At 44.6% G+C, this 19,454-nt stretch overlaps 1 protein-coding gene across 1 annotated transcript in view; it reads left to right on the forward strand.

Moving 5' to 3' along the window:
- Positions 1 to 19,454, forward strand: part of LOC126355850 (probable G-protein coupled receptor No18) — a 1,435,292-nt gene that overhangs the window by 1,401,477 nt on the left and 14,361 nt on the right. Inside the window, exon 8 of the mRNA XM_050006336.1 lies at positions 14,515 to 14,927. Within this exon, the coding sequence (XP_049862293.1) occupies positions 14,515 to 14,927 (413 nt within the window). The remainder of the gene's footprint in view (positions 1 to 14,514; positions 14,928 to 19,454) is intronic.

The raw sequence follows: 19,454 nt of genomic DNA on the forward strand, positions 1-19,454 counted from the left end.
TGGATGTGGGGAGAGAGATGGCGGAGTTTTGAAATTTGTAAGAATGGATGTCATGAACTGCTATATATATTATGACTATTAAGGTAAATACATTGTTTGTTCTCTATTAAAATCTTTCATTTGCTAACTATACCTATCAGTAGTTAGTGCCGTCCGTAGTCTGAATCTTTTATTTAGCTGGCAGTAGTGGCGCTCGCTGAATTGCAGTAGTTCGAGTAACGAAGATTTTTGTGAGGTAAGTGATTTGTGAATGGTATAGGTTAATGTTAGTCAGGGCCTTTCTTTTGTAGGGATTATTGAAAGTCAGATTGCGTTGCGTCAAAAAAAATATTGTGTGTCAGTTTAAGCACAGTCATGTATAATTTTTCCAAATGGACGTTTCAGAGTGAAAAGGGTTTATTATGCTGATCCTCTTGTGCAGGTGGAATTAATGAACGAGTAATAGACATTTCCTTAGTCTCATACTCCAACCTGTTATTCAGCATAGAGATTGAGGGAAAGATGCGAGAGGAACAGGCAGGTCTCACGGTTGGACGATCCTGTATGGGTCATATTTTTAGCCTTAAACAAGTAAGTGAGAAGGCGTATTCCAAGGGTTAGGAAGTACATCTAACATTTGTGGATTTAGAAAAAGCGTATGATTCTGTACTTGTCAACGCACTGTGGGAAACGATGGAGTATATAAGTATAGAATCACAACAAATATTCCTAATCCGGAGGATATACAACTATTGGTAAGCAGTAGTTAAAGTAGGGAGGAAGTCTAGTGACACATTCCAAACGTCGAAAGGGCTTAGACAGCGCTACAGTTCGTCGCCGACCCTGTTTAAAATATATTTGCAGTATACAATGGAACGGTGGAGTCAATCATGTGGTGGTTTGGGAATTTCTTTCCGGCATGGTACTATCTACTTATTATTATTTGCAGATGATCAAATACTGCTAGCAAAAAGTAGAGATGATGTCAGATTTATGATAAAAACATTAGTGGAAGCGTTTGAATGAGGCAGGCTTTGAATAATCAGGAGCAAAACCGAATACCTAGTAGTGGGAGAAGATGGAAGGGATATATTGCCGCAACGAACTGTTACAGACATTAAGCAATTTAAATAGTTAGGGTCGATTATGCATTTTTCTGGAAGCTGTGAAGCAGATGTGGAACGCAGGATCCAGCTGGCAAGAGGAGCAATTAAAGTGCTAAATGGAGTTCTGTGGAGCTGAGGAATATCAAAAGAAACAAAGAAGAGGATTCAGGAAACAGTAGTGGAAAGTATATTAACGTACAGTGCAGAAGGTCAGACTCTGAAGGAGCGGTAGAGAAGCAGATCACAGGCAGTAGAGATGAATGAAATAAGGAGGGCAACCAGGATATCCAAGACAGAGCGGAGAAGAAACGAGGGAATTAGGAAGATAATAAATATGGACCAAACAGTGGTGCAAGGAATTTAGAATAGATCTCTTCCCTGGTATGGCCATGTATGGTGAATGGATCAAGGACGATGGCCAAAAGGAAACTTGGAATGGTCGCCACCGGGAAGGAGGAAGCGTAGACGGCAGAGATTAATATGGAAAGCAGAGTAATCACAATGATGAAGAAGAGAAATCTGAAAGGAGAAGACAGCCATGATCGTGAGAGCTGGCAAATGGGAATACAGGGCAACTGCGAAAGAGCGGAGAAGCCCTTAAAATTGAGTAATAGTAGTAATAACTGACATTATTTGTAGCACTAATGATATAGACAGCAAAGCCATGCAGTGTTGATAAGCATGGAATACACGACGGGCCACGTCCACGCTATAGCGTTCGACGATCGTGAAATAGCGAAGGCCGTAGACATCTGAAATTAGATCCTAATAAGCAGTCCCTCCACAAGCTTTTGACTTCGATTTCCCCCATATCATCAAAATCAGAACAGTTTGCCCACTTCTCGTGTTGTCCTTACACGTGTTCATGTCCAATGAAAGTGAGTTATTGTAGCTAAGTATTCAAATAATGAATCCCTCTTCAGGCGAGAAACATACGGCTTGACGTGTACTCTGTAAGCTGTATTATATGATGTGGTGGAAAACGTTGGGGGCCATTTCTGCTTCCCCCTTTCCTGTTCCAGAGAGTGACGTTCGCACCGCGTCCGTGGCCTTTCCACGAGCCTAGCAAGCCTGGTGAATCGTTCCAACTTGCGATCACCTCTAAGAGATGAGTGTGCATTGTCTGACTTTAAATTTAGTGAACCCCTAGTTCTCAGTGGGGCACTGGTGATCGCCACCAGTTGCATGACGCGGCTCTGGAACTTTGTGTGTCCCAGGCAACAGGTACCAGTACTTACAGTTAACCGCCAGGATCGCGAAGATTATTCAATTACGGAAAATTAGTTTCAACCTTAAGGTGTGCTACGTACCAGTGGGATGAATGGTTGTTGAGACGAAACACTCGTTAGTGAGTAGTTTGAGGGGTACCTACAGTCCCACGGGGGTGTAAGGCTTACCCAAGCATGAGCGCTTCGTTTCTTTGGACGTGTATTTGCGTGGCATAACATGCGCAACCAAAAAAATCTCCAGTGGGTTGGACGGATCACTGGTTGTTACTAACAATCTGCCAACTAACAGAGCTCGATAAGTTAGTTCTTCGGAGTAGAGGGGAAAAAGCAAAGTAGCATCAGTGTACAACTTTAGCAAAATGCATTCTTTGTCTTTGAATGGGAGGTTTTAACTTTTCAGAAGGCAACGCATTTCGACGTACGAAAAGCAATAGAGGCTATTATTACAAATGTAAAGTATGGAAAACTGTGGGATGTAAAGCTTCTCATGTAAGCATCCGAAACGAAAAGAACGACTTGTTAAATATCAGAAGTCGGAATTCACCCAGTTGTCGTTGAACGACACATTACACTTAAAGCGTAACAACAGAGAATAATTGTCAAATAGGTTGGTGACAGACGTGAAAAACATGATGTAAAGAGTAAAAGGTGAGGTTGTAACAACTGTCGCGTTAATATTAACGTTTGATCCATCTATTTCGCCTTACTATAGGGCAAGCTTCGTATTTTTGAAAATAAGACTTTTACTCGAGACGCTTTCCGGCGTTTGAAGTGCCACGGGTCAAACATCGCAGATGGCAACGGGATGATATAAAGAGCACTTTTTTCTGAATCAGCAAAGGAAATTCTGGGTGAAATAAAGCCAGCAATCAAGAAGAAGTGGTTCAATCATAAATGTGGACAAACTATGAAGATCAGATGGAGAACTAGAGAAACACTCATGCTGGATAGAAATTGTGCTGAAAATTAGGATGCACTCAATTACACAAAAAGAGAAACAAACAGGATTTTCTTCACAAAGAAAAGAAAATTCATGACACACACGACTAATGGAACAGAGAGGGCAAATACAATATTTGACAGCAGAAAACTGTTTCAGATGACGAAGTATTCGAGGAACGGTTAGAAAAATGAGATGTCAGTTATTAACAATAAGGATGGAATTATGCTGACAGATGAAGAAAAGATTTTGGACAGTTGGAGGGAATATTTTGAAAAGTTGCTGAATGCTGAAGATGCTGAAAAATGGCTTCCAAGAATGACGAATTGCAAACGTGTAGAGGAAGAAGATACATAGATAGAGCAATTACGAAATTGAAGAATAACAAAGCATCAGGAGAAGATAGGATAATGGCAAGAATGTTGAAGGCAGCAAGTAACAGAAAGAGATGTAGGCCCCTACAATCTCAGGACTGAAGTATGGAGAAAGCAGGACACCCTACAAGAGTGGGAGCCAGCTACCATTATCTCAATGAAAAGAAAGAGCAGTAAAAGTAGATAAGAGGTACTTCTCTGCTAAGCGTTCCATACTGTTTCAGATGACGAAGTATTCGAGGAACGGTTAGAAAAATGAGATGTCAGTTATTAACAATAAGGATGGAATTATGCTGACAGATGAAGAAAAGATTTTGGACAGTTGGAGGGAATATTTTGAAAAGTTGCTGAATGCTGAAGATGCTGAAAAATGGCTTCCAAGAATGACGAATTGCAAACGTGTAGAGGAAGAAGATACATAGATAGAGCAATTACGAAATTGAAGAATAACAAAGCATCAGGAGAAGATAGGATAATGGCAAGAATGTTGAAGGCAGCAAGTAACAGAAAGAGATGTAGGCCCCTACAATCTCAGGACTGAAGTATGGAGAAAGCAGGACACCCTACAAGAGTGGGAGCCAGCTACCATTATCTCAATGAAAAGAAAGAGCAGTAAAAGTAGATAAGAGGTACTTCTCTGCTAAGCGTTCCATACAAAGAGTTATGACCAATAATTCTTGAAAAGCTAAAGCGTTTTATTGAAGATATTGCTGGAGACTACGAAGCAGGATTTCGGTCAGGAAGATAAGCAGTGGTCAAATTGTCCACCAGGAGACAAATCTGGGAGAAGTACTGAGAATTCAGCCTTCGATTTCTGGTAAAATTACTAAATTTCTCAAAGGCTTACGATTGTATACACAGATTAAGTGTGTAGAGCATCCTGAAGATGCTTGGCAAACAAAGAAAGTCAATTAACTTGGTGAGGTCTGCGCAGCAAGGACACAATTCAGTGTGTGAGGCAAGGTGTGAGACAAGGTGATACCAATCCACCAGTGCTTTTTAATATGGTTCTGGAGAAAGTAATTGCGGAAATGAAAAGAGAAGGCAAAGGGGTGAACCAAAATGGAAAAACGCAGTTATTGGGATATGCTGACGACATTCCAGTCACAGTGGAATCAAAAGAAGAGATGGCAGAAACTGTAGAGTATTTGAAAAAGCACACCAGAAATATTGGACTCTCGATTAGTAAGAGGAAAACTGAAACTGTGGAAGTATCCGTAGACGGCCCTAATAATGTCCCCTTACAGATTGGAATATGGAACATAGCCATCGAGGAAAATTTTAAATACCTTAGCACCCGGTTCAACAGGTATAATGACTAAAACAATAAATTAATCAACATAATGTCAGTGGGTGTAAAACTTATCTCAGTCTGAGGCAGAGAATGTCATCGAACTTAAAGCCTATAACGCAGTGATGAGACCGGTGTTGTCTTAGGGCGCAAAAACAATAAGTACTACACAAAACGTTGAAGACTACCTGTTGATATTTGAACGGAAAATATTGAAAAAAATCTTCAGTATGCGAAAAGAACATCTGGAGACGTAGAAAGAACCAGGAACTGTACGGCCTGACTAAACAACAGAATATCGTACAGAAAATGAAAGTGCGGAGAATAGGTCGTGCAGGCACATTGCCAGGAGACCAGAAATGTGTCGCACCGAAATTGTGCTTAGAGAAAAACCTGATGTAACTCGTCCAACTGGAAGACCAATGCAGCCATAGGAAGATGAACTACAGAAGGAGGTTCAGCAGCTGGATGTCCGTGAGAATTGGATCCAAAGTGCACTCGATCGCCATGGACCAATATTACAAAATCGATGCATGATCTTCAGGGTGCCTCTTCGGCGATATGTACGTATGTACAACATGGGACGAGGTTCACTGACCTGAACGGAGACTTCACCGAAAAACTGGAGGATCTTGACCTAACAGCATTTCCCTGCTCTCGCATGTTGGATATCCTACGTATTCGTTAATGGGTAATGAGTATTGCATGAGACTCGAAGCACCGTTTTGCAACTGTCTGAAACGTTCTGCTACACGCATGTATTCGGCCCCGAACGCATTTCGTGTCTGATCGGGGCCAAGTCGGTAGTTTCCATATTCCTGCAATTCGGTATTTTCATCGGAGCAGCTCGTTTTAGACATGGAGTACAAAATATATTTTCTCACTCACCCTGCTTTCTTTCTCGCATACATCTCGTGTCCGACTTGTGGAGTCGGCAGTTAGCATATTTCTCCAATTCCTTCGTTCCATACCCTACCGCTTCTGCCGTACGGCATATCGACGGCTTTTTGATAACCATCAATATTAAAAATTGATTTAACAGACGTGCGGCAAGTGGCTAGAACACATCTACTGCCGTCCGTCGACCGGCATATACGGCGTGCCTTATCGTTGCAGAGGCCGAGCGCCGTACGGCAAAACTGCCATGTCTGCCTATAATGTTTCGACAGTGGTGTGGCGTTTCAGTCTGAAGTTTTTCATATAACAATGAGTTCAGATCTTGCACCTTATCACCATATATGCAGGTAGAGTTACTGTGACTGTTCATCAGTATGCGACAGGGACAAACCTGCTCAGGAAAGAGAAACAAATCGTATGGCACATTCAGGTGCACTGTCATATCAAAAAGTTGCTAGGATAGCAAACATGTACTTAAAATTAAAATTTATGGTTCCAGAGACCTTTTTCAGGTCTCAAGCATCTGTGATGTTTGTATGCAGACTGAAGCAACGAACGATAATTTCTACCAAGAGCATGATTAGAGCTTGGGTCTCCTGCTAACTAGACCCAGTCGTGAAGAACTACGCGACCCTGCCACAATGGCTCTGTACAACTGCGCTGTCTCCGTCCTCAGTGCTGTCCGAGTTTAGGAGTAATACAGGGTGAACTATATGAAATAAAATCCTCACAGCTTCTGAATGGTTTGCGTTAGGATGTTCAAACACCACGGCTGGCGGCGGGTTGTGATGGGAATTTTGATGTGAATTGATTTAGCCCACTTTCATTTGGATGGGTTCGTCAAGATGCAAAAGTGGCTCATTTGCGGGACTGAGAATCCGCATTTCGCGATCGGGACGTCTCTTCACTCTCAGTGCGTAATGTGGAATGTCCAGTCACGGAATAAGCAGTGCAATATTCCTTAATGGCACGGTGACTACCGAATGGTACGTGAAGGTTTTGGAAGATGACTTCATCCCCATCATCCTAAATGACCCTGATTTTTACAAGTTGTAGTTCATGCAAGACGGAGCTCATCCCCAACGAAGCAGGAGAGTGTTTAACGTCCTGGAAGACCACTTTGGGGACCACATTCAGACTATGTGGTGCGCAGAGGACACTGGCATGGGACTCTATTGGCCGCCATGTTCTCCGGATCTCAACGCAATGACTTCATTTTATGGGACTCTGTTAAAGAAAAGATGTACAGCCATAACCCCAAAACCAATGCTGAGCTGAAGACAGCCATTCAGGAGGTCATCGACTGAGTCGATATTCCGACCCTTCAACGGATCATGCACAATTCGTGTGCGCACATCATCGCCAATCATGGCAGGAATATCGAACATGTCATAACCTAAATCTGAATATCTGTAGTAACGTTTACATGTTGAATTAAGTGTGTGCCACCGTAGTACGTAATTAATTTTTTTTATATATAGGTCAATAACTGTCATCCTGTACCAACTGGGCTGAAGCATGAATCGGAATTTGGACTGAGGAGGGAAGCGTGATACAGTAGTCAGTGAAGTTGTGCAAAGCCACTGTGTCAGGGTGGGGTAGTGGCTAGAGCACCTGCCTGCAGAGCAGGGACACAAATTCAGATCCCGGCCTTGGTACAAAGTTTCATTCTTCACTTCAGTGTGCTTACAAGGCTGTTCAGAAAGCAATGGCAGATCAGTCGCGAAATGGAAAGCACTGTGAAAATCAAATACGTTTTGTTTGCATAAAATAGCTGCACCTCTAGTGGCTTCTCTGCATAGTCGCCATTCCGACTTAGATGAAATTACGGACTGTATTGTGGGTTATGAAACACTTACCATCGAAAAAGCTGCAGGAGCATCTTCCTTGCCGTTGCAGAGTGCGGCCGAGAATTGTTCTGAAGAATGAAATGCATGACAGTTATGTTGTGTGGTATGCATGACATCAGGCGAATCCCTCACCAGGCCCTAAAACTTGGCGGGAAACAATATTTTCTAGGGATCTTTGCGTGTTCGGGAACTGAAAAGATATACGTGACGCAATCTACGGGCATACTACAGACAGTGCCCAACACAGCAGTGCAAAGCTTCATCAGATATTCTCTGTGGTTTCCATTTCGGACCCAGTCGAACCTTACTTTTCCAAATAGCCTTCAAATACAGTATACATTGATCAGACAGAACATTATGGCCACTAACTAATAACCGATCAAAGCGGTGATGCTTCGAGCTGTGGAAGCAATAAAAATGTAAATGCCGCGTGAGTAGGGTGTCCCGTCGGGTAGACAGTTCTCCGGGTGAAAGTCTTTCGGTTTGACGCCACTTCGGCGACTTGCACGTCGATGGGGATGAAATGATAATTAGGACAACACAACACCCAGTCCCTGAGCGGAGAAAATCTCCGCTCCATCCGGGAATCGAACCCGGGCCCTTAGGATTGACATTCTCTCTCGCTGACCACTTTTTTTTTCCTTTTGTTCGTTGTTGATCGTTGTGCTTGGTCGTTGAGGACGTCACATGACACCCGTTAAAGTTGGTTTATTGATTCTTCCACTCACTTTTTTACTACAGAGGCCAAGCAGCTCTCTGACCGAACACGCTGAGTTACCGTGCCGGCTGTCCACTCAGCTGCCGGGGACGGATTTTGGAAGCAATGAGGCCTTGATAGGTCGCTGGATTGAGATGGCACCACATCTGCACGAAAAACACCTAGTCCCATTAATTACGTGTAGGGGGGCAATGAACTCTGACGCCACGTTCAATTATATCCCAGGTGTGTTTGATCGGGTTCAGATCTGACGAGTTGGGAGGCCTCCACATTAATTGGAACTCACCACTGTGTTTCTGGAACCGTTCTGTCGGACTTCTGGTTTTATGAAATGGAGCATTATCTTGTTGAAAAATGATACTGTCATCAGCAAACAGGATCGTCATGAAGGGGTGTGCGTGTTCTGAAACCAGTGTACGATACTCCTTGGCCATCATAGTGCCTTGTATGTGGTCCACTGAACCCATGGATGGCCACGTGAATGTTCCCCAGACCATGACGGAGCCGCCGATAGCTTGTCTCTGTCGCGCAGTACATCTACATCTACATTTATACTCCGCAAACCACCAAACGGAGTGTGGCGGAGGGCACTTTACGTGCCACTGTCATTACCTCCCTTTCCTGTTCCAGTCGCGTATGGTTCACGGGAAGAACGACTGCCGGAAAGCCTCCGTGCGCGCTCGAATCTCTCTAATTTTACATTCGTGATCTCCTCGGGAGGTATAAGTAGGGGGAAGCAATATATTAGATACCTCGTCCAGAAACGCACCCTCTCAAAACCTGGACAGCAAGCTACAGCACGATGCAGAGCGCCTCTCTTGCAGAGTCTGCCACTTGAGTTTGCTAAACATCTCCGTAACGCTGTCACGCTTACCAAATAACCCTGTGGCGAAACGCGCCGCTCTTATTTGATCTTATCTACCTCTTCCGTCAACCCGACCTGGTACGGATCCCACACTGACGAGCAATACTCAACGAGTAGGTCGAACGAGTGTTTTGTAAGCCACCTGCTTTGTTGATGGACTTTATTTTCTAAGGACTCTCGCAATGAATCTCAACCTTGTGCCCACCTTACCAACGACTAGTTTTATATGATCATTCCACTTCAAATCGTTCCGCACGCATACTCCCAGATATTTTACAGAAGTAACTGCTATCATATAATCATACAATAAAGACGTCAAGGAGCGTTTCCCCTGGAAGACGACAGATTCGCGCTTTCGCATTGGCATCGTGAAAAAGATATTGGGATTCGTCAGACCACACAACGCTCTGCCAATGTCCAACGCACAATGCCGAAAGTCACGTGCCCATTTCAGTCGTAGTTGCCGATGTCGTGGTGTTAGCATTAGCACATGCATGGGTCGTCGGCTGTGGAGACCCATCGTTAGAAGTGTTGGGGCACAATGTGTTCAGACACACTTGTACTCTGCCCAGAATTAAAGTCTGATGTTAGTTCCACCGCAGTTCGCCGCCTGTCCTGTTTTACGCCTGTTCAGTTTAAAGTTTTTATTGTTATTCTCCCTATTATTTAATAAGCATTTTATTAATGTGATTGTGTATTATTATTAATTGGTTTTTATTTATGGTTTGGTTTAGCGATTCCTATTTTACTGTTTGCTCATTTTATTTGAGTCCTTTTAATTATGTTTGCGGTCGTTATGAAGTCTATATTGCTTACTAACTCCGTAAGTTAAAGAATACGGTAATACCATATGTGTTTTGCAGCAGCGGATCTCGTTGATTCTCCTTGCTGGAACTTCTCCAACTGAAATCACTAAAGATAAGTTATCGCTCAACGGAAATCGATTGGTACAGCCCAGTGCTATGCTGTGTCATGTGTATGGAATGTGGCGTCCAACTTTAGTTCGTGGAATTTTTTAGGTCTTCGGAGAAATATTCTCGACGAATCCCAAAACCGTGTAAAACTACAGGTTCGCACCATCAAACCACACAACACTTTCGAACGACTTGCATCTTTATAATCACCGAATATTTCTTCTGAAATGATTAAGGGTTATGAACTATACACACCTGATACTCCTTTTGTGCTTTTATATGTATTTATTTTCTTTAATACCATAAAACACAGATTACTGCCTTAATGGCGACTTCTGACAATCTCTCAATCCTTTCTCTGCCTCGTGATGACTAGGTGTTGTGTGCTGTCCTTAGGTTAGTTAGGTTTACGTAGTTCTGAGTTCTAGGGGACTGATGACCATAGATGTTAAGTCCCATAGTGCTCGGAGCCGTTTGAACCATTTGAACCTCCCACCCGACATAGAATATCTCTCTTTCAATGTCCAACATGGAATAATTTTATCTCTTTGCCGTAGCTTAATACAGTCTGTATACGAGGGTTAGTTAAAATGACAACCTTAAATATATTTTTCCAATATTATTTATTGTGCAGAAGTGGTACAAAGCTCTATCACTTTTGAACATAATCTCCCCCACGCTCAATGCAAGTCCTCCAGTGCTAACAAAGTGCATAAATTCCTTTAGAAAAAATTCTGTTAGTCTGCGCAACCACTCATGCACCGCGTGGCATACCTCTTCATCAGAACGGAACTTCTTTCCTCCCATTGCGTTTTTGAGTGGTCCAAACATATGGAAATCACTTATTGCAGGGTCTGGTGGGTATGGTGGATGAGGAAGACAGCCAAAATGCAGGTCTGTGATTGTTGCAACTGTTGTACGGGCAGTGTGGGGTCTTGCATTGTCATGTTGCAAAAGGACACCTGCTCACAGCAATCCACGTCGCTTTGATTCGATTGCAAGCCGCAGATGGCTTTTTAGGCGATCTGTGTACGATGCACTGGTGACAGTGGTCCCTCTAAGCATGTAATGCTGCAAAACGACGCCTTTTTCGTCCCAAAAGAGAGTCAGCATAACCTTCCTTGCTGATGGTTCTGTTCGAAACTTCTTTGGTTTTGGTGATGAGGAATGGCGCCACTCCTTGCTCACTCTCTTCGTTTCTGGTTGGTGGAAGTCAACCCAGGCTTCGTCCCCAGTTACGATTCTCGTTCAAAGCGCCGAAGAAGTTCTTCATAAGCATCAACACGTCGTTCTCCCATTTCAGCAGTCAACTGCCGTGGAACCCATCTTGCAGACACTTTGTGAACATGGAGCGCATCATGCACAATGTGGTGTGCTGACGCATGACTAATCTGTAATCATGCTGCAATGTCATTGAGTGTCACTCGGCGGTTTTCCTTCACTATGGCTTCAACTGCTGCAATGTTCTGTTGTGGAGTCACAACTCGTTGTGCTTGACCTGGACGAGGAGCATCTTCCACTGAAGTTACACAATTTGCGAACTTCCTACTCCATTCGTAGACTTGCTGCTGTGACATACATGCATCACCGTACTGAACCTTCATTCGTCGTTGAATTTCAATAGGTTTCACACCTTCACTAGGCAAAAACCGATAAGTTTCCCTGGTGCAAGTAGCAAGTGGGGATGTCATTTTTATACTGATACTGCGACGGTATGTGTGCATCTGCACTATGCTGCCACCTACAGCCCATTCTTCAAGCTGTTTCTAGCAAGCTTACCAACTTACAGGATAACGACGAAAAATTTCGCTTTGTTATTACAAATTTAACGTTTTCATTTGACACCCTCGTATCTTAGTTATCGAGTTCGTACGGAGATGCTTCAATTCCACAGAGTATTTATCTCTCGCGCAGTATTTTACATTTATCATCGCATTAATAGTCCATCGCACTTTATTTGTGGGTTTTTGCATCACAAAACGCTACATCAGTTTATACCGTCCGACATCTGTAGTGAGGGCTCCATCGCGTCTGGACGTGGTTTCACCTTGTTTTCGCCACGCAGTGAAGACACTCGCCACAGCATTCACCAAAAACCCGGCAAGTCGTGCAGATTCCGAAATGGTCATGTCAAGCTTCAGGGCCATCGCTATTGCTCTCAGTCAATCTCATATAGATCACGCATCTTCATCGTTCCACATAAGGACAGCACACTCACTGATACAGCACGCACCATGAGTGTGTCTGACCAGCAGTCATTCCCCGGCAGGTGGCACTGCTATCGCATAGAAGGGTTTATATTGATAGTAGGTCGGTGGTCATAATGTTCTGGCTGATCAGTGAGCATGATAGATATTTGAGACCCGTAACCAAATAGTTTCGTATGATTAGAGCACCTGTGCCTGGGATTCAGCGTTCGATGCTGAGGTGTTATTCCAATGTAGCAGGTGAACCTCTTCTATGCTAATCGAATTTGAGGGGAATAACAAGTAGGCTGGGGCTTGAATCGGAATTTAGATTGAGGAGGAAGGCGTGCTAGGGTAATCCACGCAGTTGTGCTAAGTCATTGGATCACTGTTTCGCAGTGGCTAGCGCATCTGCCTACTCAGCAGGAGACCTGGGTTAAATCTCGTCTTTGGTAAGAATTTTCATTAGTCGGTTTTGTCCGCATATACACTCCTGGAAATTGAAATAAGAACACCGTGAATTCATTGTACTAGGAAGGGGAAACTTTATTGACACATTCCTGGGGTCAGATACATCACATGATCACACTGACAGAACCACAGGCACATAGACACAGGCAACAGAGCATGCACAATGTCGGCATTAGTACAGTGTATATCCACCTTTCGCAGCAATGCAGGCTGCTATTCTCCCATGGAGACGATCGTAGAGATGCTGGATGTAGTCCTGTGGAACGGCTTGCCATGCCATTTCCACCTGGCGCCTCAGTTGGACCAGCGTTCGTGCTGGACGTGCAGACCGCGTGAGACGACGCTTCATCCAGTCCCAAACATGCTCAATGGGGTACACATCCGGAGATCTGGCTAGCCAGGGTAGTTGACTTACACCTTCTAGAGCACGATGGGTGGCACGGGATACATGCGGACGTGCATTGTCCTGTTGGAACAGCAAGTTCCCTTGCCGGTCTAGGAATGGTAGAACAATGGGTTCGATGTCGGTTTGGATGTACCGTGCACTATTCAGTGTCCCCTCGACGATCTCCAGAGGTGTACGGCCAGTGTAGGAGATCGCTCCCCACACCATGATGCCGGGTGTTGGCCCTGTGTGCCCTGGTCGTATGCAGTCCTGATTGTGGCGCTCACCTGCACGGCGCCAAACACGCATACGACCATCATTGGCACCAAGGCAGAAGCGACTCTCATCGCTGAAGACGACACGTCTCCATTCGTCCCTCCATTCACGCCTGTCGCGGCACCACTGGAGGCGGGCTGCACGATGTTGGGGCGTGAGTGGAAGACGGCCTAAAGGTGTGCGGGACCGTAGCCCAGCTTCATGGAGACGGTTGCGAATGGTCCTCGCCGATACCCCAGGAGCAACAGTGTCCCTAATTTGCTGGGAAGTGGCGGTGCGGTCCCCTACGGCACTGCGTAGGATCCTACGGTCTTGGCGTGCATCCGTGCGTCGCTGCGGTCCGGTCCCAGGTCGACGGGCACGTGCACCTTCCGCCGACCACTGGCGACAACATCGATGTACTGTGGAGACCTCACGCCCCACGTGTTGAGCAATTGGGCGGTACGTCCACCCGGCCTCCCGCATGCCCACTATACGCCCTCGCTCAAAGTCCGTCAACTGCACATACGGTTCACGTCCACGCTGTCGCGGCATGCTACCAGTGTTAAAGACTGCGATGGAGCTCCGTATGCCACGGCAAACTGGCTGACACTGACGGCGGCGGTGCACAAATGCTGCGCAGCTAGCGCCATTCGACGGCCAACACCGCGGTTCCTGGAGTGTCCGCTGTGCCGTGCGTGTGATCATTGCTTGTACAGCCCTCTCGCAGTGTCCGGAGCAAGTATGGTGGGTCTGACACACCGGTGTCAATGTGTTCTTTTTTCCATTTCCAGGAGTGTATGCATCATAACTGTATTTGTGTTTTGTGGCTGTACCAGTAATGATGGTCAATAACAAAAGTAACGAGTAACGAAATGGTATCTGTCTCGACAAACATACAATACATACGATAAAAATTTAGGTGTTACTTTTGCAGCCCTACTGGCATGATTATTATTTTTTAACTGTTGTTAAGTTGTGGTGGCCCAAATTTGTAACTATAAAAATAACTAGCGCTCGCAATCTCCGCGGCTAACGCCCTTGCCTGCCGCAGCCTGATGAGCCCCGGCGTGCTGGAGTTCGGCGCCGGCACGGCGGCCACGCGCTCGCTGCGCGCGCACTACCTGTACTGCACGCCGCAGACGTGCGCTGCCAACGCCGACCACAACCACGCGCATGCGCACTCGGCCGGCCCAGCGTCGGCGCGCTCCAGCTTCTACGGGCGCGCGTCGCGGCCGCTGTCGCTGGCGCTGGACGTGCCCTCCATGGAGACGGCGGCGCTGCAGGCGGGGCTGCCGCACGTGTCCAGCCGCGTCTCCTCCTTCCGGCGCGAGAGCAAGACGGCGCAGACGCTGTCCATCGTCGTCGGCGGCTTCATCGCCTGCTGGCTGCCCTTCTTCATCTGTTACATCCTCCTTCCGTGGGTCCACATCGCACCGCCGCTCATGATCTTCCTCACCTGGCTGGGTACGTGACGCTGCACGGATGCCGACACGGTCTCACGTTGTTGTGGTGGTCTTCAGTGCGAGACTGCTCTCCATCCTAGACCGTCCTATACAAGTCTCCTCATCTACGCGTAACTGCTGCAACCTATGTCCACCTGAACATGCTCACTACAAATAAAGGCTCGGTATCGAGCTGCAATTTTTACCCCTCACCCAGCCTCCCTTCCCCCGCCCCGATGTACACACACAAACATTTCCTTACTTCCTTTCCATCAGTCGAATGACTGGTTTGATGCGGCCCACTACGAATTTCTCTCCTGTGTCGAACTCTTTATCTCAGAATAGCTTTTGCTCCCTACGTCAATACATTAAATTATAACACGATAGTAGAAACAGATAAAATGAAATACAAGAAACTTATTCAAAATAAAGCAGCATTTAGTTTCTGAACAAGATCCTGAACATGGGCTTTCCACAACAGCTTACTATCTATCTGAACGCTTAGAAACTTGAACTGTTCCGTCTCGCTTATAGTATGCCCATTCTCTCTGATCAAAATATCAGTTCTTGTTGAATTGTGAGTTAGAAACTGTAAAAATTGAGTCTTACTGTGATTTAGCATCAAATTATTTTCCACAAGCCAAGAACTTATTTCATAAACTACATTATTTGATGATGTTTCAAAATTACATACAAGATCCTTCACTACCAAGCTGGTGTCATCAGCAAACAGAAATATTTTTGAATCATCTGTAATACTAGAAGACATATCATTTATATAAATAAGAAACAGCAACGTCCGCAGCACCGACCCTTGGGTAACACCCCACTTAACAGTGCCCCATTGGGACTGAACATCACTACCAATCTCAATATTGCGGAGAATTACCTTCTGCTTTCAGTTCTTAAACTAAGAGGCGAACCAATTGTAAGCTACTCTCCTTACTCCATAATGGTCCAACTTCTGCAGCAATATTTTGTGGTCCACACAGTCAAAAGTCTTCGTTAAATCAAAGAAAACACCTATCGTTCGCAACCTTTTATTTAATCCGTCCAAAACCTCACAGAGAAAAGAAAATATAGCATTTTCAGTTTTTAAACCAATTCTAAAACCAAACTGTACATTTGACAGCAAATTATGTGAATTTAAAAGCTCCAGAAAGCTTGTATATACAACCCTCTCCATACCTTTAGCAAACACCGATGGCATAGAAATTGGTCTATAATTGTCAACATTATCCCTGTCTCCCCTTTTATAAAGTGGCTTCACTACCGAGTACTTTAATCGCTCAGGAAACCGACCACTCCTAAAGGAAAAGTTACAGATATGGCTAAGTACTGGGCTAACATACATAGAACAATTCTACAGTATTCTGCTAGATACTCCGTCATATCCATGAGAGTTCTTGGTCTTTAGTGATTTAATTATTAACTCAGTCTCCCTCTTGTCAGTATCATGGAGGAGCATTTCAGGTAACAATCTCGGAACACTTTTTTCTACGAGCGCTATATGATTCCCTGTTGGGACCAGGTTTCTATTTAGTTCACCTGCTATATTCAGAAAGAGATTATTAAATACTGTACATATATGCGACATTCCCACTACCCACTGATTCTATATCCTCGACCTGTCTGCAGACCAACCACTTCCTTTACGACTGACCATATGGTTTTAATTTTATCCTGAGACTTAGCTATTCCATCTGCATACCATATACTTTTTGCCTTCCTAATAACTTGTTTAACCACCTTGCAATACTGTTTGTAATGGGCTGCTGCATTTAGATTTTGACTGTTTCTAACGTTTTGATATAATTGCCACTTTGTTCTACAGGGTATTCTTATCCCTCTAGTCAGCCACCCAGGCTGCCTGTTTGTGCTAGTACCCTGTTTTGAACGTTCTAACGGAAAGCAACCTTCAAAGAGCAGGAGAAAAGTCTTGAGGAATGCGTTATATTTATCATCTACTGTATCAGCACTATAAACATCTTGCCACTCTTGTTCCTTGATAAGGTTTCGAAAGGTCTCTACAGAAACTGGATCAGATTTCCTAAAAAGTTGATAACTATATTTAATATGAGTTGCAGCACAAAAATCTGTTAGAGTTAAAACTTGTGCATGATGATCTGAAAGGCCATTCACTTTTTTGCTAACAGAATGCCCTTCTAGAAATGAGGAATGAACAAAAATGTTGTCTATGGTTGTTCTACTGTTCCCTTGCAGTCTCGGTGGAAAGAATACGGTTTGCATAAGATTATATGAATTAAGGAGGACTACCCCAACATCCTTTTCCTTGCACATTCACTTACACAATTAATATTGAAGTCACCACATATAACTAACTTTTTGTATATCGTATAAAGTGAACCAAGAACCTCCTCTAGCTGTAGCAAAGATGTTGCGAAATCGGAGTCTGGGGATTTATAAATAACAACAGTTAGAAGTTTAATTCCACTAAATTTAACCACACCTGCACAACATTCAAACACCTTTTCAGTGCAGTGCTTTGAAACATCAATTGACTCAAATAGGATACCGTTTTTCACATACATGGCTACTCTCCCACACAGCAAAGAGCTCCTAGAAAAGCTACCCTATAGTTTCATGGAGCTCCAATAGGTGGCGCCACTATACGTAGCCTTCAAAATGGCGTCTATAAAGGATTGGCGGTGCAAGCAGGGAGCTGTCATTGGGTTTCATTTGGCGGGAAGCTAGAGCTTGGCAGGTTTTCATAGGCGCTTGTAGAATATCTAAGGAGATCTGGCAGTGATCGAAAACTTGGTTAGTCGTTGGGCGAATCGTCTGTCATCATTGCAAATCTACTCGATCTCCCGTGTGCTGGGCAGCCACACGCATATGTAAATACTGTAATGTTGTAACGAGCTAGTGCTATAATTCAAAGTGACAGATGGATCACGATCCAACCCCTCGTTTCTCAACTGGACGTCTCTAAAAATGTTCAAATGTGTGCGAACTCTTATGGGACTTAACGGCTAAGGTCATCAGTCCCTAAGCTTACACACTACTTAACCTAAATTATCCTAAGGACAAACACACACACACACGCCCATGCCAGTGGGAGGACTCGAACCTCCGCCGGGACCAGCCGCACAGTCCATGACTGCAGCGCCGAAGACCGCTCGGCTAATCCAGCGCCTGGACGTCTCTGTCCATACTGCTGACACACTCGTCCACTAGTTGCGGTACTCAAAGATGTGTGACTGCGAGGTGTCTCACCGCCTAACAGAACACGAGCAACGAAGGACCGTCTGACGGAATTGTCTGATTGAGACAATTTCTTGTCGGACGTTGTCGCCGGGTATGAAACACGAGTTCATCATTTTGAACCAGAAACGATGTGCCAATCCATGGAGTGGATCCACACCACATATCCTCTGGAGAAAAAGTTCAAAGCCGCACGCTCAGCCGATAAAGTATGCCGACTGTTTTATGGGACTCTGAAGGGGTTATTCTGTTTGATGTCCTTCCCCACGTGCAACGATCGCCTCGGAAGTGTATTGTGCTACACTCAGGAAATTGAAGAAACGACTACAGCGTGTTTCTAGCCACAAAACGGCAAATGAACATCTCCTTCTCCGTAACAGCACAATGCCCCACACAAGCCTGCACACGCGAGACGAACTCACAAAACTTCACTGGTCTGTTCTTCCCCATCCACACTACAGTCTGGGTCTCGCACCTTCGGACTTCCATCTGTTAGGCCCAATGATGTTGGGATGTTACTGATGCAGAAAGACGTTGGCTGCGAAGTGTACCAGTAGACTGATACCTTAAGGGCATACAGCCCTCCCAATAAGGCGACCTAAGGCCTTCGCATTGCACGGAAATTATATTGAAAAATGAGGTTCTGCACCCAGAAGAGTAGGGTATGATATAGTGTACTGGAATCCTGAATAAAAACAATCGGCTTTCAGAAGAATATACTTTGCATTACTTATTGAACGCCCCACGTATCTGTTGAGTATATTCCACTCTGTCTTCTCCTACAGCTATTATCGTCTACAGCTCCTTCTAGTACTGTGAAGTTAATCCCTTATGTCTTAACACATTACGTCTCATCCTGTCCCTTCGTCTAGTCAATGTTTCCCGTGTTCCTTTCTTCGCTGAATCTGCGGAGTTCCATCTCAGTCCTATCAGTACATCACATTTTCAACGTTCTTATGTGGCACCATATTTCAAACGCTTCAGTTATGTTACATCCAAACAATGGTGTGATCCAAACGTACATTCTTAGAAATTTCTGTCCCAAATTGAGGCTCATGTTTCATACTAGCAGACTTCTTTTGGCCATGAATGTCCTCTTCCCCTATGCACTCCATTTCCCGTCCGTCATGCGTCTTTTTGTCCCCATCGAAGCAGAACTCTTTCACTTCCTCTAATTTGTGGCCACAAACTTTGCTGTTATGTTCGTTACTGTTCTCATTTCTGCAACTCCTCATTATATTTCCCTGTTGGCTTTAAACTGGTAACCTTTTTTCCTTCTTTGGAAATTTTCAGCATCAGTAGTTTGAGGGGACGCGGAGGCTTC

This window comes from Schistocerca gregaria, chromosome 3, assembly GCF_023897955.1.
Source record: "Schistocerca gregaria isolate iqSchGreg1 chromosome 3, iqSchGreg1.2, whole genome shotgun sequence".
Lineage (NCBI taxonomy): Eukaryota > Metazoa > Arthropoda > Insecta > Orthoptera > Acrididae > Schistocerca > Schistocerca gregaria.